Source organism: Schistocerca americana, chromosome 2 (genome assembly GCF_021461395.2).
Source record: "Schistocerca americana isolate TAMUIC-IGC-003095 chromosome 2, iqSchAmer2.1, whole genome shotgun sequence".
NCBI lineage: Eukaryota > Metazoa > Arthropoda > Insecta > Orthoptera > Acrididae > Schistocerca > Schistocerca americana.
Genome location: NC_060120.1, coordinates 693,723,640 through 693,748,134, shown reverse-complemented (window position 1 = coordinate 693,748,134; position 24,495 = coordinate 693,723,640). Strand labels below are relative to the sequence as shown.

Sequence of the window (24,495 nt, the reverse complement as noted above, 5' to 3'; positions counted from 1 at the left end):
GGAGAGCCGACTTCATACCAGGCCTCACCAGCCAACATTGATGCCTCTCCTCAGTGCAGCTCTCTGTGAAGAATGGGCTGCCATCCCTGAATAAACCTCCCAGCACCTGATTGATCATATGCCTGTGAGAGTGGAAGCTGTCAAGGCTAAGGAAGGTCCAACACCATATTTAATTCCAGCATTAACCAATGGAGACCGCGACAAACTTATAAGTCATTTTCAGCCAGGTGTCCAGATACTTTTGATTACATAGTGTATTTTGTGACTGAGTCAAATAACAAGGCAATGCGTATAATTTACAATGAAAGAATATCAGTTCCCAAAGAATACAATTATGAGACTAAATATTCTCAGAGTTATTACAAATTTATGGAAGCCAATGGTTAGAAATATATGCTTATTTTATACATGGGTTAAAATCTCAGCAAATATTGTTTAAGAAAGTAGATACTGAACAAGAAGCAGCAACTCATGATAGTTTCTGTGTGGCTCACTCGCTCAATAGCAAAACATGGAAAACAATTTACTGATAGCAACTCAATTAAGGATTGCATGACTAAATCAGTTGAAGAGATGTGTCCAGAATTTATTTTAAAACATCACTTTGTCAGGCAACAATTAGGCTCAAATCATAAATGATATTGCAGAAAATATAGTAACTCAGTTGTCTGAGAAAATTCAGCACATAGAGTGATTCTCTTTGATTCTAGATGAGTCAACAGATGTCTCAGATACTGCACAGGTGTTAATTTTATTGAGGGATAAACGAAAATTATGAAGTGTATGAAGAGCTTCTTGATGTTCATAACATTCATGGCATGGCCATGGGAGAAGAAATTTTTATAGTAGTAGAAAATGTATGTAATATCACATGATTTCAATTATCATCAATACTGTGAGTTTATTAAATAAATTGAAGAAAATGACCTACCATGTAATACAGCGGTACAGTGGCTTAGCTGTGGAAAGCCTCTGACGCGATTTTTTTAAGCTCCAATAACAACTGAAATATTCTTGAATGAAAGAAATCGTCCTCTAGCTTACAAAACTATGTGTGCTTGTAGAAGTTATCATTGTATACAGATTTAACTAAACATTTGAATGACCTTAATTTAAAAGTACATTGAGAAAACCAGCTACTGCCTGACTTGGACACTTGTATTAAATACTGTCAACAAAAAATGGTTTTGTTTCAATCTCAAATGAATGAAAAACCTTATTCAATCTGAAATCAGAAACTACATTTCCTGTAGATTTTGCAATTGAAACTTGAGTGCTTTAAAATAAATTTTGAGTCTCATTTTTCAACTTTTCATACAATTACAATGATATCAAGATTTTCAAAATCCTTTTAATGCCGATATAGACACTCTTGCCCCAGAACTTCAGACAGAAATTTTGATAAAGATAAATATTTAAATTGACCATTGCTGGAATTTTATGAGCATTCCACTCTCACAGTAAGACCAGTTGCACAAGTATGCTTACGGCTTTCTTTCCACTTTCTGCACTTTTTTCTGTCAAAAAAATTCTCAAAACTGAAATACACAAAAAATATTTACAAGTATAAACTAACTGATGAGCATTTGATTTTGCTGCTGATAATTTCCACCAGTAAAATTGGTCCATAACTGTAAACAATTTTAAGTGGGAAGTTGGAGCTACATAAACCTCATTAATTATAATTAAAATGCTTAATTTCTTAAGCCAATTGTCTACGCATGTCACTTAGGCACACTAAATTTTCAAAAAATCCCATGTAATTAATTACAGTTAAATGTTCAATCACATTGTATAATCTGTTAATGTGTATTTTAATTTGCCATAAAATAAAAACAACTGAATATTGTATGTATAAAATTATTTAATTGGATGGATAAAAAATTACTCACCAAGCAGTGGCAGAACATGCAGATAAAAGACTATAGTTATTGTTAAGCTTTTGGAGCCAATGGCTCCTTCTTCAGGCAGAAGGGGAAGGAAGAAGGGTGAAGGAAAAGGACTGGAGAGGTCTAGGAAAAGGGGTGAGTTTGTGAAAGTCACCCAGAACCACGGAACAGGGGAGACTTACCATACGGGATGAGAAGGAAAGATTGTTAATTCTTTCCTTCTCATGTTCTGTGTTCTGCTGCTGCTTGGTGAGTAGACTTTTTATCTATCCAATTAAATAATTTTATCAATAAGTGAATACTGTATGTGTTTTATGTGATTTATTTGCACTCTAACTGCACAAAGCCACTTTACTTAAAGAGTATGTGGTTCATTTGTCAATCTCACTCATAATTAACTCTCATTAACTGATACATTTGTAAAAACATGTACTCAAACAGATTTATGATAAAGTATTGTAATTTTTATTTATAGTGCAGTGTATCCTAATTTAGAAAAAAAAGTTGTCTAAAGAAATCTCTGTGCTTCAAAATTTGTTAAAAAAGAGGTATAGCATTATTGTTAGTTAAATTTGTGGTATGCATAGCTACTGCCTTTTGAGCATCTTTAATGAATTTGTGTTAGTTGGTGATGACACATCAGAATTGTAATTCAGGAGCAGATACTGCAAGGAAAAGGATTACAATGCAATGGTGAAGAAAAGATCTTGCAACATCATTGCAGAGAATTTGCAACATCGTCACGGAAGCCCGAGCAGTGGTACAGAAAACAACAATTGCCATGCAAGGTTCAATACGGTCTGTAGAGCTGACTGAATACAGCATTGTCAGAGCTTCTACCTCACAGAGCAGTAGTTTATTGGAGAAGGCATGACTTAGTGTTCATTTATAGTGGTGAAAGAGACTGATCCACAGGGTGGTTTTTGAAATGGTTATTATTGACTGAAAAAAAAATAGCACTCTACAGACTCTTTTTGCGAAACATCATTCGTTAAGCTAGTCACTTTTTTCTCATTGTGCAAATCACTCATTATGTGAGGTGCTTGATAAGCAAGGTTCGACTCTAATACAAAAAAAGTTGTGGCGGGCTGGATACCATACGTGTCTGACCTATTACCGCTGGCCAGACTGATGGTGTTCATGGACCACTGTTGGCCCGCAGGCTGTAATTTGGAAACCTCTATATTAGAGTGTTCAGTTGTGAGTTCATTCGTGTCTTTCCTTAAAAAATTTGAAACAAATATGGTCAAAATGCATAAAATGTAAAAAACACAAAATACAAACTCTGTTAGAAATGCGACCACTTTCCCTCATTTTCATTATCTGTCGCCAGCACACTTTCATTAGTCCTCAGACTGTAGAACTGTAAACATTGTCATTATTCTAAAACCTTCTGAAACTTGAATATAAAAGCAGAGTAAAGGCTGAAACAGCTCAGAAAAGTGTATCTGGCTGAAGCCAAGCATTGACTAGCTGTGTCCTTTCTGCCGATCAGCGAAGACTTAATTTACCTATTAGTGATCTGTACCATCATAGTGAGGTGATAATATGCACATTTATACACCACTTAAGAAAGGAAGCTTAAGGTTTAACGCCATTAGACACAGAGCACAAGCTTGGATAAGGGGTGAGTGAATCAGGACAAACAGTCTTGCAAAGTAATTCTGAACATATTCTCAAACAACTGTGTCAAACAAGTTGTCCTACAGCCCACAAGCAAAAGAAATATTTCAGACTATCTGGCTATGTATAAACATGATTTTTTCACAAGAGATGTCAACGAGAGACAAATGCTGTTACAATGATAATTAAAGGCAACAGTACAGGAGGGTACTTCTATGTGGTTAAACCGACAGATCATTACTAATAATCTACTTAAAAAATAATATGAGAACAATTGGTTCAAATCCAAAAAATGTAGAAAAACTATGGTTAAAGGTCAAAGACATAGGAAGCTACAGTTTAGGCAAACACTATCGAGCTGCGAGCTGCCCCAGCTTTGTGTGGGTAACATTAACCATCTATGGCTAGTTGACTTGTCTGGTGTACTGGTAACAGATTCTACACATTAATCTTCATCATGAATCAGTCTGTCTGTTAGCGAAAGCAGTATCACAATTCCTGCAGTCATTCCTCAGATTTGTTGTTGTGGCCTGGTTTGATGCAGCTCTCCATGCTGTTCTATCCTGTGCAAGCCTCTTCATCTCAGAGTAACTACTACTACCTACATCCTCCTGTATCTGCTTACTGGATTCATCCCTTGGTCTCCCTCCACAATTTTTACCCTCCACACTTCCATTTGTGATCCCTTGATGCCTCAGAATGTGTTCCACCAACCGATCCCTTCTTCTAGTCAAGTTGTACCAGAAATTCCTCTTCTTCTCAGTTCTCTACAGTACCTCCTCATCAGTTATATGATCTGCCCATGTAATCTTCAACATTCTTATGTAGCACCACATTTCAAAAGTTTCCATTCTCTTCTTGCCTAAACACTGTATCGTCCATATTTCACTTCCATACACTCCATACTTTCTGAAAATACTTCCTGACACATGAATCTATACTCGATGTTAACAAATTTCTCTTCTTCAGAAACGCTTTCCTTGCCATTGCCAGTCTACATTTCACCTGATTTATTTAGACTACTACCTGATTTATTTAGACTACATTCCATTATCCTCGTTTTGATTTTGTTGATGTTCATCTTATATCCTCCATTCAAGGCACTGTCCAGTCCATTCAACTGCTCTCCCAAAACTTCAAAGTTTTCATTTCTTCTCCCTGGACTTTAATTGCTATTCCAAATTTTTCTTTTGTTTCCTTTACTGCTTGCTCAATATACAAACTGAATAACATTAGGGATAGGCTACAACCCTATTTCACTCCCTTTTCAACCACTGCTTCTCTTTCATGCCCCTCAACTCTTACGATTGCCATCTGGTTTCTGTACAAATTGTAAATAGCCTTTCGCTCCCTGTATTTTACCCCTGCCACCTTTAGAATTTGAACGAGAGTATTCCAGTCAACATTGTCAAAAGCCTTCTCTAAGTCTACAAATGCTATAAACATAGGTTTGCCTTTCCTTAATCTATCTTCTAAGATAAGTCATAGGGTCAATATTGTCTCGTGTGTTCCTACCTTTCTACATAATCCAAACTGATCTTCCCCAATGTTGGCTTCTAGTAGTTTTTCCATTCATCTGTAAGGAATTTGTATTATTATTTTGCAGCTGTGACTTATTAAACTGATAGTTTGGTAATTTTCACACCTGTCAGCACCTACCTTCTTTGGGACTGGAATTATTATATTCTTCTTGAATATGCACATTTATACAACATCTTGCTCACCAGATGGAAGAGTCTTGTCATGGCTGACTCTCCCAAGGCTATCAGTAGTTCTAACGGAATGTTGTCTGCTTCCAGGGCCTTGTTTCAACTTCGGTCTTTCAGTTCTCTGTCAAATTCTTTCTGGTACTGTGTGCCGCGGAATTTGAATCCCCGCCGGACATCATGGATGTCGAAGACCCCAAGAGATCTCTGCACCATCGCGGCATAAGCTGTGGCGGCGCATGCCTCCTGGCCCGCATTTAGTTTGAGGGCACCACAGTGGAACACGTGGTTCCAGCGGCCAACAGCGGCACCCCCGATAGAGTATTTAAGCGCCTGCCTCTCGCTCAGCCAGCCGGTCTAACCTTGCATACGTCTCTGGACACATTGCCTCGCCTTAGACAGCTTATTTACTTTCTTGTTCTGTGTACGAGTGGATGTGGTTGTTAGTTTTCTTGTGACTCCACTGATTCAATCTTGTTGTTGTTCATTCTGTCCTTTGTTGTTCGTGTCTGTCCTCTCCCGCTGTGTTGTTGTTCATGGGCCGCTCTGCCGACCCCACCACGCTTTCTGTCACTTCAACCCCGTGACCGTTCTGGTCGCTGTTACAACATTTTTCAGGCAGTATCATATCTCCCATCTCATCTTCATCTACATCCTTTTCCATTTCCATAATTTTGCCCTCAAGTACATAACTCTTGGTAGATCCTTTATATACTCCTTCCACCTTTCTGCTATCCCTTCTTTGCCTAAGACTGGTTTTCCATTGATTCTTTTCTCCACACGCCCGGGTTCGATTCCCGGCGGGGTCAGGGATTTTCTCTGCCTCGTGATGGCTGGGTGTTGTGTGCTGTCCTTAGGTTAGTTAGGTTTAAGTAGTTCTAAGTTCTAGGGAACTGATGACCATAGATGTTAAGTCCCATAGTGCTCGGAGCCATTGGAACCATTTTCTTTTCTCCAAAGGTCTCTTTAACTTCCCTTTAGGCGGTGTCTACCTTACCCCTATTGTCATATGCTTCTACACCCCTAAATTTGTCCTCTAGCCATTCCTGCTTAGCTATTTTTCACTTCCTGTTGATCTCATTTCTGAGACGTTTTGATGTCTTTTCACCTGTTTCATTTACTGCATTTTTATATTTTTTCCTTTCATCAATTACATTCAATTACCCAAGGATTTCTACTAGCCCTTATCTTCTTGCCTACTTGATCCTCTGTTGCCCTCACTATTTCATCTCTCAAATCTAGCCATGCTGCTTCTACTGTATTCCTTTCCCCTTTTCTTGCCAATCATTGCCTAATGCTCCCTCTGAAACTCTCTACAACCTCTGGTTTTTCACTTTATCTCCTTAAACTTCTACCTTTTTGCAGTTTCTTCAGTTTTAATCTACAGTTCATAACTAATAAATTGTGCTCAGAGTCCACATCTGCCCCTGGATATGTCATACAGTTTAAAACCTGGTTCCTAAATCTCTGTCTTCCCATTATATAATCTATCTGAAACCTTCTGGTGTCCGGGGCCTCTCCCACTTATACAACCTTCTTTCATGATTCTTAAAACAGGTGTCAGCTATGATTGAGTTATTCTCTGTGCAAAACTCTACCAGGCAGCTTCCTCTTTCATTCCTTACCCCCAGTGCTTATTCACCTACTACTTTTCCTTCTCTTCCTTTTCCTACTATCAAATTCCAGTCTCCCTTAACTATCTGAATAATTTCTTTTATCTCATCATCCATCTCTTTTCTCTCTTAATCATCTGCAGAGCTAGTTGGCATATAAGCTCATTCATACTACTGTGGTGGGTGTGGGCTTCCTGTCTGTCTTGGCTACAATAATGCATTCACTCTGCTGTTCATAGTAGCTTACCTGCATTCCTATTTTCTCATACATTATTAACCCTACTCCTGCATTGCCCCCATTTGATTTTGTATTTCTAGCCCTGTATTCACCTGACCAGAAGTCTTGTTCCTCTTGCCACTGAACTTCACTAATTGCCACTATATCTAACTTCAACCTAACCATTTCTGTTTTTAAATTTTCTAACCTACCTGCCTTATTAAAGGAGCTGACATTCCACATTCCGATATGTAGAATGCCAGTTTTGTTTCTGCTGATAACGACGTCCTCCTGAGTAGTCCTTGACCAGAGATCCAACTGGGGGCCATTTTACCTCTGAAATATTTTACCCAAGAGGGCACCATCATCATTTAACCATATGGTAAAGCTGCATTCCCTTGGGAAAACTTCCAGCTGTAGTTTCCCTTTACTTTCAGTCATTCGCAGTACCAGCACAGCTTCACTGTTTTGGTTGATGTTGCAAGACCAGTTCAATCAACCACACTGTCGCTCCAGCAACTATTGAAAAGCCTGTTGCCTCTCTTCACATACAGATAGAAAAACATGCCAGAGGACTTTATGATACGTAGTGACAGATATGCACAGATTCTGCTCAAGCAATGATGCTCACTGGAGTTGTGGCGAATAAAATATGGACCAGGTAACAATAGTTATAAATTATATAAAAAACTTTCCTCATGAATCAGTATATTTATTTGTAAACATTATGTCAAAATCTCTACTGTTGTTCTTGAGATTATTTGTAATGTAAAAAGAAAAACTGTGTACCTAAAATGGAGTTATCCACAAATACGTAAAGCTATCAGCCTCTGTGTGTGTAATTTGTACTTTAATTTAATTTTCTATGTTTTTTTTAAATAATAAATTTATGCATTAATAATTGTACAGGAAATTAAGTAACATAATGTGAAATGGACAAGAAAGAATAAAGTAGCTGTTTTGATGAGTGACCGCTGTGCAGGTTCATGTAATGTGTCAAAATAAAAATAATTGTAACAAGACAATATAATAGTATGTGATAGGAACAATTGTTTACAGATTGTGTAATATATTTGGTTGAAGAATTTGAATATTATGAAAAGTGTACAGAAACGAATGATAATCAGTTATATGGATATCAGTTTCACTAGCACACTGTGTCACGTGACAACTCAGACAGAGATGCGAAGCAGAGGGCCTCTTGGTGGTGGGAGCTGCATAGTTATGGTGGGCTAGAACAAGCTGGGGGTTACATGTGTATGAGTTGCAAGGTAGGAATAGGCCTATAGCATTATTCAGAAACTAATCTCCAGTTTACAAGTTTGTGAGATGAGAATTTTGACTGTGAACATAGTGCAACTTACAGTGTCTGTAACGTAGTGAACAGTTTATTTACCTACAACTGCTCTGCTAGAATTATTTCAGATTCCAATTGGACCATTGTGTATAGTATGTGTAGGACCATTATTCATAGCAAAGTATGTTTCTATGAATAAAGCAACAGTCCCAAACAATGGAAACTCCAGGTATGAATATCACAATGTAGGAAGACAGGGAAGAGTAGATATACAAACAAATCCACAGCACAGCCATGGGCATCCGCATGGCATCCTCCTATGACAAATGGGCCATCTAGAGGAGATCTTCCTAGGCTCCCAAAACACCAAAACCCTTGTCTGGTTATGGTTCACTGATGATATCTTCGTGATCTGGACACAGGGGCGTGATACCCTATCTTCGTTCCTTAACAACCTCAACACCCTCTCTCCCATTTGCTTCATGTGGTCCTTCTCAACCCAGTGTGCCACCTTCCTAGATGTTGATCTCCTCTCTGATGGCCTATTCCACACCTCTATCCACATTAAACCCACTATACACCAACAGTACCTGGATTTTGACAGCTGTCATTCATTTCACACCAAAAAACTCCCTCCCCTACAACCTGGTCAGCTGGGAATGGTGTATCTGCAGTGATAAAAATTCCCTTACTCAGTATGTAGAGGGTCTCACCAAGGCCATCACAGACCTGATCTGAAAATACATCTCCCTTTCCATTTCCCTTCACATTCTCTGTTCCTGTAATCATCCTGGCCTCAACCTACAGTAACTACTGACCCACACTTTCCACCCAACAGTTTCCACCACCTCTGTCCTATCATCTCTCTCTCCATTCTCATCTCCCATTCTGTTTATTTGCCACCATCTGCCAATGTATCTGCCCATTTTTCCTCACTTCTCTACTTTTTGTGCTCCCTTTTTCGACACCTCCCTGCCCCACAACTTCCTAATGCTGCACCGGTTGACGTTCAGTCCGTGCACACTCCACCAGACAGCATTCATCTCTCTCCCTGCCCATATACTACTACCCTTTCCCCCTTCCAGCTGCTTGTATCCCACGTGATAGATGCATTCCAGGCCAAGATGCTGGAGCTGGTGGTCATGTGTACATGAGGTGTGCTTGCTTGTGAGTATGAATGGTGTGTGTCTCTCTTTTACTGGTGAAGGCCGTGGCTGAAAGCTTTGTGTAAGTGTCTTTTAATTGTGCCTGTCTGCAACTTAATGTGTCTTCTTTGTGCTAAGTAGCAATCTGTCTCTCCTACATTGTTAAAGGAACATTATAATTCAAGTGTACCCTAAATGTATATTAGTACCCTGAGAGATTATAGCCTTAATTCCCAGTTCCATTACTTAATTTACTTTTGTCTTATATACCAGTATTGCACTGACTGATCTCTTAGGCTACCTTAAGAATTGTTATTTGGTTACATAAGGGCATAATGCAATGGTGTGCAATGGAACCTCTGTACAGGTGAGCATTTAATAGGTTGTGCACTCACCCTCTGCTGGATCATTAGCAGTAATAGTTACAACTAACCATAGGTAACACTGCCTAGCCTTCATATATAGGCAGAAAAACATGATGGGGAACTTGATTTTAGTTATATGTGTAGATGTACCACTTAAAGTAATAAAATAAGACAATTAACAGCTTGGTGAAGTTGTATCATTCAGTGGATGCTGTGAAAACTCTCACTACAAAATGGAATATTGGGAAACATAAATAAAACTTAATAGAAATGTGTGAATCCTACAATAATTTCCAGTCAGACATTTTACATTATGTACACTGTTGAATTTCCAATATCATATTTAATGAGAATCCCTGACACAGCACTATTTGCTGACTGGAAAAAGGGTGCATATCACATATGTTTACAAGAAGGATAAAAGAATAGATGCATGAAATTACAGTCTAATAATGTTAACATGCATCTGTTGTAGACTCCTGGAGCATATTTTCAACTAAAAAATTATAACAATCATGGAGAAAAAAGCTTATATTCAGGGAAAACCACTAGTGTGAAACACAAGTAGCTTTATTCATACACAATTTCTTGCAAATAATTTATGCAAGTGATAAGGTTGATGCTATCTTTCTAGAGAATTCCACAGGGTATTCAACACAATCATATTATCAGATAATATTCAGAATAAGATAATAAAGAATATCTTCACAGAAATGTAACTGGATCAAAGAAATAATAATTAATAGAATGCAATTCATTATAATGAGTAGAAATTTTGTCCAAGTCTTTGTGTTATTTCCCTATGATTGGTCAATGACTGTCCAGAGGAAAGTTTCATTCTAGTCCTCACACCAAGGAAAAATGCTTAATAATACCAGGGATTGAGCTTGCAGTAACACACACTAACTGCTCAGCTGTTGAGGCAATACTACTGACTTAAGGACTGTAACGAATTGGTACAGCTTTTACAAACAATGACAGAAATGTTCAGGAAGTTTAAATGTGAATATTGGCAAGAAAGGCAGAGTTGTTCTTGTGTAATGCTGTCAAGTAATCTAGAAAACCAGTATTTGAGGAAATTAATTTAGGAAAAGCAATGAATCCAAAAGCCCACTGCACTATGAAGAGCTGGTGCCACACGGAGAGTGGTAACTTCTCCTGCTAAGAGCAGAGGCTGGGTATGGGGCTAGTTCTGTAGCCGCCTGTGTCCCTCTCAATCCTCTCATTATGTATAGCTGTGATGAGCTTGATGTCTACCGTGTACATGAAATCTGGCCAGGATTTTTATACAACCTGGAGCACACAATTGGCTTCAAAAGACCTGTACTAAGACAGTAAGATGTTCAGTGCCTTCAGAAATCTTCCTTTTACGTTACATAGATGTGGTAACTGCTGCATCTGGGAATAACATGAGGTCAGATGAATCTTTGAATCTCAGAGTAGTGTCCCTTATTTGAAAGTCGAGCAAATCAAAATTTTTGGGAAGCACTTAATAAAAATTTTTGGGAAGCACTTAAAATCACACACACACACACACACACACACACACACACACACACACACACACACACACACACACACACAACCTGTAGAAAATTTAAGAGCTGTTTTTCAGGTGGATTATTGTGGCAGGATTTGAAGAAAAATAAAACAAACATCAAACATCCCACAAACATGGGATGTTGGCACTGAACTGTTTACCAGGAGCCCAATGCAACACTGACAGAAATGGTAAGTGTTACACCATGAAGCACCAGCCCAATATTTACCAAACTTTGTGGAGATATCACCACGTAATAGGTATTATCAAACTTTATTCCATTTGGAACTGATGACTATCATCATCATCAGTATGAGGTGTGACATCCAGAGACACCAATTCTCCTGCTCATATGGATCAAACAGACCTTCTCAAACTCAAAATTTTAAAAAAAGTTGAATGATAACAGATAAATGTCAATGGAAACCCTATTAACAGAGGTATTCTAGAATATTATGCCTCCAAGCAGTTTCCTATCCTTTTTCTGTATCTTAAAATAGTCTTATTTAATGCTGCTCTGACAGGAAAACCTACTGTGTAGCCATCACCAATAGGGACAGCCTTTTGACAGTGGATCAATGCCTCTTGATACATACTAAGAGCATACCTACCAGATGTATGGTGTTTGACTTGAAAAATAAAATAAATAAAAATTAGTAAGTTTTAGCTAATGGAACATAAACATGTTACGAGCAATATTTCTGAAATTTTCATTTCCATTCTGAAAATAATATCTAATTCCTGAGGTCAGTGGCTTTATTTAGCATTAAGTATCCTTATGAGAATATATTAAAGAAAATACTTATGCTACTGCAGCAAAAAGAACAAAAGGAAAAAAAAAACAGAACATATGTTTGATGCCTACAAAATTCTTTAAATTACAGGAGAGTACTTACCATCAACTGATTAATGTAGTATTCATAAGGGATGTTCCCTGTTTCACCATCAATAGCAATAGCCATCATTTCATCCAATTCTTCCTGAGTGAATGGTTCACCTTCTTCCATCATTGCTTTACTCAGAAAATCTTTGGTGAGATACCCCTTGTTCTCTGGATCCAGTGTCAGGAATGCCTTTAAGAGTTCTTCAGGTGAAGCTGGTTGCAATCTACAAGATGATAAAAGCAAAGTAAATAATGTTTAAATTAGTATAAAATAAGGGTTCAAAAGATGTTTTAAATTATAATGATTACAAATAAAATTACTACACTTTTAGGAATAGTATTATGTTGGTGCACAAGTTTGTAGCACTTTTGTTTTTGTTTTGCACGTTGGTATTCCGGTTACTATGGATTTATTATTGATTGTCATTTCTTATTTGTTGTTCACTGTTGCTCTTTGAGTTTACTTATTGTAATTTTGTGATCTGGAGATAGTGTGTGGGGCTGTGGACACTAGAACATGGAGTGCCAGGTGGAGAAATAGGAACATTTCTGATATATTCTTCTGTTTGAGTTCAATAGAGGGGTGACAGCAATATAGGCAGCCACAAACATTTATGACACGTATAGGGCAGTGTTGCTGGACAGAGCATGGCAAGAAAATTGTTTCCTCCTTTCAAGGAGGATCATGTTTACATTAGTACTCCACATTCAGCAAGAACTTTAGAGTCTGATTAAGATTGTTTAAACACATTAATCCACAATGATCCATGTCTGTGCCTGAGAACTGGCAAATGTGATGCCAGGCGGGTGATGGAGCCCCTTAGGGAAATAGCGGGAAGGTCAGGGAAGAAGGCCAGTGTTCACTCTGTCTGCTTGCCGGGTGGTCTCATCCGAGATGTGGAGGAGGCCCTACCGGCGGCGATAGAGAGCACTGGGTGCACCCGACTGCAAATTGTTGCTCATGTCGGCACCAATGACTCCTGCCGTCTGGGTTCAGAGGTCATCCTCAGTTCGTACAGGCGGTTGGCGGAATTGGTGAAGGCGGAAAGCCTCGCTCGCGGGGTGAAATCAGAACTAACTATTTGTAGTATCGTTCCCAGAACCGATCGCGGTCCTCTGGTTTGGAGCCGAGTGGAAGGCTTAAACCAGAGGCTCAGACGATTCTGCGGAGATCTGGGGTGCAAATTTCTCGACCTCCGCTATCGGGTGGAGAAATGTAGGGTCCCCCTGAATAGGTCAGGCGTGCACTACATGCCGGAAGCGGCTACAAGGGTAGCAGAGTACGTGTGGAGTGCACATGGGGGTTTTTTAGGTTAGAGAATCCCCTCCTGAGACGCAGCAAGGTAGGAGTAGGCAAAATGCAACAGGGAATAACAATATTAATGTGCTAATAGTAAACTGCAGGAGCGTCTACAGAAAGGTCCCAGAACTGCTCTCATTAATAAACGGTCACAACGCTCATATAGTACTAGGGACAGAAAGTTGGCTGAAACCAGACGTAAATAGTAATGAAATCCTAAACTCAGATTGGAATGTATACCTCAGAGACAGGCTGGACAGTGAAGGGGGAGGTGTGTTTATAGCGATAAGAACTGCAATAGTATCGAAGGAAATTGACAGAGATCCGAAATGTGAAATGATTTGGGTGAAGGTCACGGTTAAAGCAGGCTCAGACATGGTAATTGGATGTCTCTATAGGCCCCCTGGCTCAGCAGCTGTTGTGGCTGAGCACCTGAAGGATAATTTGGAAAATATTTCGAGTAGATTTTCCCAACCATGTTATAGTTCGGGGTGGAGATTTTAATTTGCCGGATATAGACTGGGAGACTCAGACGTTCATAACGGGTGGCAGGGACAAAGAATCCAGTGAAATTTTTTTAAGTGCTTTATCTGAAAACTACCTTGAGCAGTTAAACAGAGAACCGACTCGTGGCAATAACATATTAGACCTTCTGGTGACAAACAGACACGAACTACACTCCTGGAAATGAAAAAAAGAACACATTGACACCGGTGTGTCAGACCCACCATACTTGCTCCGGACACTGCGAGAGGGCTGTACAAGCAATGATCACACGCACGGCACAGCGGACACACCAGGAACCGCGGTGTTGGCCGTTGAATGGCGCTAGCTGCGCAGCATTTGTGCACCGCCGCCGACAGTGTCAGCCAGTTTGCCGTGGCATACGGAGCTCCATCGCAGTCTTTAACACTGGTAGCATGCCGCGACAGCATGGACGTGAACCGTATGTACAGTTGATGGACTTTGAGCGAGGGCGTATAGTGGGCATGCGGGAGGCCGGGTGGACGTACCGCCGAATTGCTCAACAAGTGGGGCGTGAGGTCTCCACAGTACATCGATGTTGTCGCCAGTGGTCGGCGGACGGTGCACGTGCCCGTCGACCTGGGACCGGACCGCAGCGACGCACGGATGCACGCCAAGACCGTAGGATCCTACGCAGTAGGGGACCACACCGCCACTTCCCAGCAAATTAGGGACACTGTTGCTCCTGGGGTATCGGCGAGGACCATTCGCAACCGTCTCCATGAAGCTGGGCTACTGTCCCGCGCACACCGTTAGGCCGTCTTCCGCTCACGCCCCAACATCGTGCAGCCCGCCTCCAGTGGTGTCGCGACAGGCGTGAATGGAGGGACGAATGGAGACGTGTCGTCTTCAGCGATGAGAGTCGCTTCTGCCTTGGTGCCAATGATGGTCGTATGCGTGTTTGGCGCCGTGCAGGTGAGCGCCACAATCAGGACTGCATACGACCGAGGCACACAGGGCCAACACCCGGCATCATGGTGTGGGGAGCGATCTCCTACACTGGCCATACACCACTGGTGATCGTCGAGGGGACACTGAATAGTGCACGGTACATCCAAACCGTCATCGAACCCATCGTTCTACCATTCCTAGACCGGCAAGGGAACTTGCTGTTCCAACAGGACAATGCACGTCCGCATGTATCCCGTGCCACCCAACGTGCTCTAGAAGGTGTAAGTCAACTACCCTGGCCAGCAAGATCTCCGGATCTGTCCCCCATTGAGCATGTTTGGGGCTGGATGAAGCGTCGTCTCACGCGGTCTGCACGTCCAGCACGAACGCTGGTCCAACTGAGGCGCCAGGTGGAAATGGCATGGCAAGCCGTTCCACAGGACTACATCCAGCATCTCTACGATCGTCTCCATGGGAGAATAGCAGCCTCCATTGCTGCGAAAGGTGGATATACACTGTACTAGTGCCGACATTGTGCATGCTCTGTTGCCTGTGTCTATGTGCCTGTGGTTCTGTCAGTGTGATCATCTGATGTATCTGACCCCAGGAATGTGTCAATAAAGTTTCCCCTTCCTGGGACAATGAATTCACGGTGTTCTTATTTCAATTTCCAGGAGTGTATTTGAAAAAGTTAACGCAGAACAGGGAATCAGTGATCATAAAGCGGTTACGGCATCGATGATTTCAGCCGTAAATAGGAATATTAAAAAGGGTAGGAAGATTTTTCTGTTTAGAAAAAGTGACAAAAAGCAGATTTCAGAGAACCTGTTGGCTCAACACAAAAGTTTTGTCTCAAGTACAGATAGTGTTGAGGATCAGTGGACAAAGTTCAAAACCGTCGTACATAATGCGTTAGATGAGTATGTGCCAACCAAGATCGTAAGAGATGGAAAAGAGCCACCGTGGCACAACAACCGAGTTAGAAAACTGCTGCGGAAGCAAAGGGAACTTCACAGCAAACATAAACATAGCCAAAGCCTTGCAGACAAACAAAAATTACGCGAAGCGAAATGTAGTGTGAGAAGGGCTATGCGAGAGGCGTTCAATGAATTCGAAAGTAACGTTCTATGTACTGACTTGGCAGAAAATCCTAAGAAATTTTGGTCTTATGTCAAAGCGGTAGGTGGATCAAAACAAAATGTCCAGACACTCTGTGACCAAAATGGTACTGAAACAGAAGATGACAGACTAAAGGCCGAAATACTAAATGTCTTTTTCCAAAGTTGTTTCACAGAGGAAGATTGCACTGTAGTTCCTTCTCTAGATTGTCGCACAGATGACAAACTGGTAGATATCGAAACAGACGACAGAGGGATAGAGAAACAATTAAAATCGCTCAAAAGAGGAAAGGCCTCTGGACCTGATGGGATACCAGTTCAATTTTACACAGAGTACGCGAAGGAACTTGCCCCCCTTCTTGCAGCGGTGTACCGTAGGTCTCTAGAAGAGCGTAGCGTTCCAAAGGATTGGAAAAGGGCACAGGTCATCCCCGTTTTCAAGAAGGGACGTCGAGCAGATGTGCAGAACTATAGACCTATATCTCTAACGTCGATCAGTTGTAGAATTTTGGAACACGTATTGTGTTCGAGTATAATGACTTTTCTGGAGACTAGAAATCTACTCTGTAGGAATCAGCATGGGTTTCGAAAAAGACGGTCATGTGAAACCCAGCTCGCGCTATTCGTCCACGAGACTCAGAGGGCCATAGACACGGGTTCACAGGTAGATGCCGTGTTTCTTGACTTCCGCAAGGCATTCGATACAGTTCCCCACAGTCGTTTAATGAACAAAGTAAGAGCATATGGACTATCAGACCAATTGTGTGATTGGATTGAGGAGTTCCTAGATAACAGAACGCAGCATGTCATTCTCAATGGAGAGAAGTCTTCCGAAGTAAGAGTGATTTCAGGTGTGCCGCAGGGGAGTGTCATAGGACCGTTGCTATTCACAATATACTTAAATGACCTTGTGGATGACATTGGAAGTTCACTGAGGCTTTTTGTGGATGATGCTGTAGTGTATCGAGAGGTTGTAACAATGGAAAATTGTACTGAAATGCAGGAGGATCTGCAGCGAATTGACGCACGGTGCAGGGAATGGCAATTGAATCTCAATGTAGACAAGTGTAATGTGCTGCGAATACACAGAAATAAAGATCCTTTATCATTTAGCTACAAAATAGCAGGTCAGCAACTGGAAGCAGTTAATACCATAAATTATCTGGGAGTACGCATTAGGAGTGATTTAAAATGGAATGATCATATAATGTTGATCGTCGGTAAAGCAGATGCCAGACTGAGATTCATTGGAAGAATCCTAAGGAAATGCAATCCGAAAACAAAGGAAGTAGGTTACAGTACGCTTGTTTGCCCACTGCTTGAATACTGCTCAGCAGTGTGGGATCCGTACCAGATAGAGTTGATAGAAGATATAGAGAAGATCCAACGGAGAGCAGCACGCTTCGTTACAGGATCATTTAGTAATCGCGAAAGCGTTACAGAGATGATAGATAAACTCCAGTGGAAGACTCTGCAGGAGAGACGCTCAGTAGCTCGGTATGGGCTTTTGTCAAAGTTTCGAGAACATACCTTCACCGAAGAGTCAAGCAGTATATTGCTACCTCCTACGTATATCTCGCGAAGAGACCATGAGGATAAAATCAGAGAGATTAGAGCCCACACAGAGGCATACCGACAATCCTTCTTTCCATGAACAATACGAGACTGGAATAGAAGGGAGAACCGATAGAGGTACTCAAGGTACCCTCCGCCACACACCATCAGGTGGCTTGCGGAGTATGGATGTAGATGTAGATGTAGATGTAGAACTGTGATTATTTCAAAATCTTGTGACATTTCCATGCAATGGGGATGGTTGAGAAATCAAGTATATGGGTAGCGTGTCATCTAAGCCAAAATTACAAAATCAGTGAATAGCCATAAGTGCTCATCAACAGCATCAATCATTCCTGTCCTGCATTGTTACTGGTGAAAAATGGTGTCTTTACACTAACATAGAGAAAACGAAGGAATGACTGAGCACAAACAAAGCAGCAGCTTGCCCCACAAAGACCTATGTGCACATCTGCAAAAGATAATGTTATGCACCGGGTGGAACAGTGATGGTGTGGTGTACTATAAATTGCTTCCCCAAATGTAACCATCACTGCTGCCATTTACTGTCAACAACTGAGACATCTTGCAGATGCAGTCCAAGAATAACAACATGGAAGACTGCATGAAGTGGCTCTACTGCATGATAAAGCCTGCACACATTCTGTTAGACTGACAAAAAACATTATAAAGGAGTTGAATTGGGAAGTCTTTCTGCACCCCTCTTATCCACCCATTTTGCACCTTCAGATTTTCACGTTTTCTGCTCTCTATCGAGAAATCTTCAAGGAACTTTCTTTCTGGGAAAAACATGCTCTGAACATGGCTTGATGAGTTCTTCACCTGAAAACCATGTGATTTCTACAGTCGTGGAATCAAAAAGTTACCCCAGTACTGACAGACTGTTGTAAATATTGAAGGAGAATATATTATTGATGTCTAAAGTCCCTGTTACCTGTATCTGTTCTGTTTATTACACTTACGTAAAAACACTATGAACTTGTACACCAACCCAATACGTCCATGTATGCCTATAATGTATAATGAAACATAACTATTTTCCTGTCCCCTGCCTGAGTCTCAAAAAGTTAAGTGTGTATATTGCAATCAGCAAATGATACATCACTGGGAATACCTCTGCTTCTTTATTGCAAAGACATATTAATCCATCATCATGTAGCTAACCAAGGACAAAATATTATAGAGCACCTAAGCTTGTAGACAAGTCATCAAATTTATTCTATAGCATGTATCTAACATCTACAAGAACAGGGAACATAAGCTAGAAATGAATTATAGTCTGACAGTGAATCTGAAATTCACACAGATATGGTAACAAGACAGAGCTGTTATTCAGCGCAAAGTTTACAAATTTGCTGACAGGAATAACATAACTTACTGAAGGCAGAACCTACAGTCATTACTGTAGGAAGGCACACAAGTAAGTTTGCACAGAATAACCAAACTACTTTATTGGGAACACAGTTTATAATCTACATACAAAATCTGTGTACGTAGCTAGGCCAAGTCCAAACAAGTAGCAAGTGTCTTGAAAGCAGAGTCCAGTGAGAACACAAACGAACCATAACACAATGAGTAAGAGAGCCCTCTGCTCCAGGATTATACACACATCAATAAAAGTTCTGCATCACCCTGGTTCCCAGAACTCCTGAAGACAAATGTTGACTGTGGATATTGTATTACAGACACAGTCCGTCAGAGATGTCACTAAGCCTGCCCAAAGGTGTAAACAACCATGCATGAGCAGTGCCTATTAGATGGAGGGGGCCTGACAGTTCAACCATGGCTAGACTGTCAATACTGCGGTTCGATCATGTCCGCATTGTTACTTTGTGCCAGGAAGGGCTCTCAACAAGGGAAGAGTCCAAGTGTCTCTGAGGGAACCAAAGCGATGGTATTTGGATGTGGAGGAGATACAGAGAGACAGGAGCTGTCGATGACATGCCTTGCTCAGGCTGCCCAAGGAATACTACTGCAGTGGATGACCACTACCTATGGATTATGGCTCGGAGGAACCCTGACAGCAACACCACCATGTTGAATAACAATTTTCTTGCTGCCACAGGACGTCATGTTACAACTCAAACTGTGTGCAATAGGCTGCATGATGTACAACTTCACTCCCAACATGGTGAGGTCCATGTTTGAAACTTCAACACCATGCAGTTCGATACAGATAGGCCCAACAGTGTGCCGAATGGACCAATCACGATTGGCATCATATTCTCTTCACCAATGAGTGGTGCATATGCCTTCAACCAGACGATCATCAGAGACGTGTTTGGAGGCAACCTAGTCAGGCGGAAGACCTTAGACACACTGTCCATCAATTGCAGCAAGGTGGGGATTCCCTGTTGTTTTGGGGTGGCATTATGTGGGGCTGACCTACCTCGGTGGTGGTCACGGAAGGTGCCATAATGGCTGTACGATACATGAATGCCATCCTCTGACTGATAGTGCAACCACATCAGCAACATATTGGCCAGGCAGTCATCTTCATGGACGATAATTCGCGCCCCATCGTGCACATCTTGTGAATGACTTCCTTCAGGGTAACGACATCGCTCAACTAGTGGCCAGCATGTTCTGCAGACACGAACCCTATCGAACATGCCTGGCATAGACCGAAAAGGGCTGTTTATGGACAATGTGACCCACCAACAACTCTGAGAGATCTATGCTGAATTGCTGTTGAGGGGTGGGACAATCTGGATCACAGTGCCTTGATGAACTTGTTGATAGTATGCCACAACGAATACAGGCATGCATCAATGCAAGGGGATGTACTACTGGGTGTTAGAGGTACTGGTGTGTACAGCAGTCTAGACTACCACCTCTGAAGGTCTCACTGTTTGGTGGTATAACATCCAATTTGTGGTTTTCATGAGCAATAAAAAGGGCAGAAATGATGTTTATGTTGATCTCTATTCCAATTTTCTGTACAGGTTGCAGAACTCTCAGAATTGAGGTGATGCAAAACTTTTTTGATGTGTGTAGTAGATACAATCTCATGAGGTCGTGCTCTGTGTTGGCTGCACGCGCTGACCTTGATGCTACTGTTGCTGTTTGATTGTGCCACTGTCTGCCGGCTGCATCCACGCTGTCCAGTTGGGATGGGCAAGCTAAATTGTAAAGTCAATAACTCACATGTTGTTATCTTCACAGCCAGTGGGGTACCAGTGTGGCAGATGTGGTAACAAGTGGTTATTATAATTCAGACCCCTTGGCAGGGTGACTGTGAGACTGGTGCACCTCTGATGTTCCTCGATCACAGCGAGGGACAGTCCACAACACCCAGGAAACTGTCATCCATATTGTCTGGGGCATCAATGATGGGTGCTCTGAGCAGAACAAAAAGTTCTCCATTGGCTGCCACTGGAGAACAGGTCCAGAAATGTCCCTAGTGGTGATGGCTTGATTGAAGGTGGATGCCACAGATGTTACGCTAGCTATGGAGGACACTGACGAAGATGGATCCATGAGGACACTGGGGATTCAGGGGGCAGGAGCAGGAACTGGCTGGTACAGCACCTGCTGATCATGCAACACCACTGTTTGTTGATGAAGCTTGTCCAGATGTGGCCTCTGATACTCATGCAGAGGGCTAGAGAAACATTAAAGGAGGATGAAGGGGTGAAGGAGGCAAGATTGCACTTAGTGGTAGAGGTGGAGAAAAAAACAGATACGGGGACTCCAAGGATGGAGGAGAAGGGTAGGACCCAGACCCCTGAAGGTATGAAGGCCTGAGAGTTGAGTGAGGGGGTGGCTCTGGTTGGCTGCCCACCCGTTGATGGAGTTGCTTTCAACGTTGGGTCACCAATCTGTCCTCCAGCTGCAGCATGAAAATTTTCTGACCCTGTCATCTGTGGACAACCCTTAGGGTCCAGTGCTAGCAGTGACCAAAAGTGGAAGGTCAGATGGAGGTCCATGGCATGTGCCTTGGCGACTGATGTGACCAACAAGGGCAGGGGAAGGAAGCAGTAAGTTCAGGACGGTGCGCAGCTGACACCGGTGCAGCGGTTCTGCTGAGTCCCTCTTGCTCATAGACATGAACCTGTAAGAATTGAAAAAGGATTTAGGTGCATCTTCTGCCAGAGTGTTGCCAATATACTTCTTCCTTTGGGTCTTGAAAGTCTGTATGAGGATTTCTGCCACCCCATTCAACAGAGGGTGGATTGGGGGAACCCTGGCCTGGTGACTACCATATTGAGCACCATAACCTTGACAAATCTGTGTGGTAAAATATGGGTCATTGTCTATCATCATTCTGCAGGGGATGCCTTGAATGGCAAAAATCTCAATGAGGGCCTGTACCGTCAATTCTGCTATTGCAGAGCGACAATTTGTGATCTATGGAAACTGAGGGTTGGTGTCCATAACCACCAGCTAATAAGCATCCTAAGAGGGACTGTAAAATCTAAGTTGAAGTGCTCCCATGGCTGTGAAGTTTCTGGCCATGTAGAGTAAAATTACCACGCAGTGGCCTGGTGGCCTGCACACATAGAACAATCAGCAATTAAATGTTCAATCTCATGATCTGTGCCAGAACAATAAACATGTCGGTGAGCCAGCATCTTCATTCCTGACACCTCCCAGTGGCCATGGAGCAGGAGGCACAGAATGCAAATACATGTTGTCGAGAGGAAGTTGACAGCTTGTTGCTTGCGGGTGTGTTTCTGGCCTCTGTTGTGGTAGGTGAGCTTGATCCGGTGCCTACTATTGATTTTCGTGTTACATCTTTGCCAATTGGTGTGTTAGTGACAGCTTACACCAGAACAGTATGTATTTGGTGTGCAAGGCAATTAGGTCACATGAGTTGCACATGAGCAAAAGCTCCTTAAAACATGCATAACTGAAGTTGTGCTCACGACCCTGACGCCAAGTTCACGGAGTCTAGAGGAGTAGCAATACAGTAGATTTAAGTGGCATATCTTTCAGATTGCAGCACCTGTGTTACGCTTAACAGCATTCAAGGAAAAATAACCAAAAAATCCGTTGGTTTTCGAAAGTTAAAGTGTTCACAGGCTCTTACACATCAGCCGCCACTGACTGAAAGCTACCATTAAGGCTCAAGGAGACGCTACTCTTAAGAAGTTAAAAGAAAGAAAATAACAAGTTGGCAGTGATTAAATCACAAGCAGAAGTGTTTGAGGAGGTACTGATGTCTACAGTTAATGTACACGGTAGTAAAATTACTGTTGTGGAGAAGAATTGAATGAGTTGCCTAACAAAGTGCAAACAGACATTATGACACAGTGTGATTTCGTGAGGAATGAAGTACACGATCATTTGAAAGAAACTGATGATAAAGTACAAATCTTAGACAACCAAATCTCAGGTACACAGGAGCAGGTTGAAGTATTGTTGCAGGGGAAATTTTTGAATGAAATTTTCAGTCCCCGAGCTACCTTAATTAGTTTGGAAGAGAGATTACAGGTACTCTTCATGAAAAAGTACAGCATACGGTTGAATCTACTAGTACTAAAACCAGTTCTTTGGGAAATACGGTAGATCCTAGAAAGGGAATACAGAATTGCCACAGAAAATACAAAAATAGAAATTATAAGTTTTTGAGGATATTCAAACGGAAAGTGGAATACATTTTTCTAAAAAGTTTCCAAAGAAAGAAGAGACAGCAGTAACAGGCAATTAGATAGGAAGCATATTACAGGAGTCAGACCAGAGTTGACTATATAAGTATCAGATGTACCTATATTTAGCGTATTTGACTTAGCTTTGATAAAAGATGTCCACAAAGTAGCAACTAAGTTCTTTCCGAGATATTGTGAATCTTTTAAGGCGGTAGGAATACCACATAAAGCATTTTTCCTGGTTGATCCAGTCACATGCCAGGAAAAGGGAATATGCAATGTTCTTGTAGTTAAGAAATATATATCCCCAGGAGATGTTGCACACTTTGCAAATTAGGCAGAATAATGCCGGTTGGAAACCCAAGTTAATAGTTCTGGTATTTCTTCTTTCATTTTTTCCAGAGCCATTCCCTTTTCTTAAACTATTCTATATTCTGTACCTCTTACTTTTCTACCTCGTTGAATAACTACATCATATCCTTGTTTATAAAAGCAGGAATATTGCACTCCAAGTTCCTATTCAGACAACTGGAATTACTATTATTATTAATTATTACTAACATGTATTTTGTTTCTTACAGTGAAAGATACATACATATGAAATCTATGTATACTGTTAAGTATAACTGGGATTTTCTATTTTTTTTATGAGGTAACATACAAAATGGTACAGCTTCTATTGGTTTTATATGAGAGGTTCCTTTCTTCTCTGCCAGAAGTGTCAGTTCTAACTTTCCCTCCGTCCATATTCTTAAGTATCTATCAGTGGAACCCTTCTCTGTTCCACAAGTTTCTATCACAACCTGTTGTCACAGGATGGCTGAGGGGAGCAACAAATGTATGGTAATATGACTTGGACAAGCGGACATAATTTTCACACCATACACATATTGTGTACGACGTCAGATGCTGCATGTTAGGTACATCACACAAGTCTGAAATATGAAATGCTGACATGAGCACGATGAGTAGATGATCACAGTGCCATCAAGAAACTTATATAGTCAAGAAACTGATTAATTAGCGCACATGTGCAGTAAATAAAACAAGATCATTTTAGTATCGGACACAAAATTTAGGCTATATTTAAGTAACATAATGTTGAATCAGTGTCAGAAGACTCAAATGATATCAAATCACCCAGGTGCATATACGATAAAAATGTTTTATAAAGTAAGTGACAATGGAGAAAAGAAAATGATTGACCTCGACTACCC

At 41.3% G+C, this 24,495-nt stretch overlaps 1 protein-coding gene across 1 annotated transcript in view; it reads right to left on the bottom strand.

Annotated features, from left to right (window-relative positions):
• Positions 1–24,495, bottom strand: part of LOC124596401 (dynein regulatory complex protein 8) — a 192,558-nt gene that overhangs the window by 46,852 nt on the left and 121,211 nt on the right. Inside the window, exon 4 of the mRNA XM_047135528.1 lies at positions 12,292–12,502. Coding sequence (XP_046991484.1) covers positions 12,292–12,502 — 211 coding nt within the window. The remainder of the gene's footprint in view (positions 1–12,291; positions 12,503–24,495) is intronic.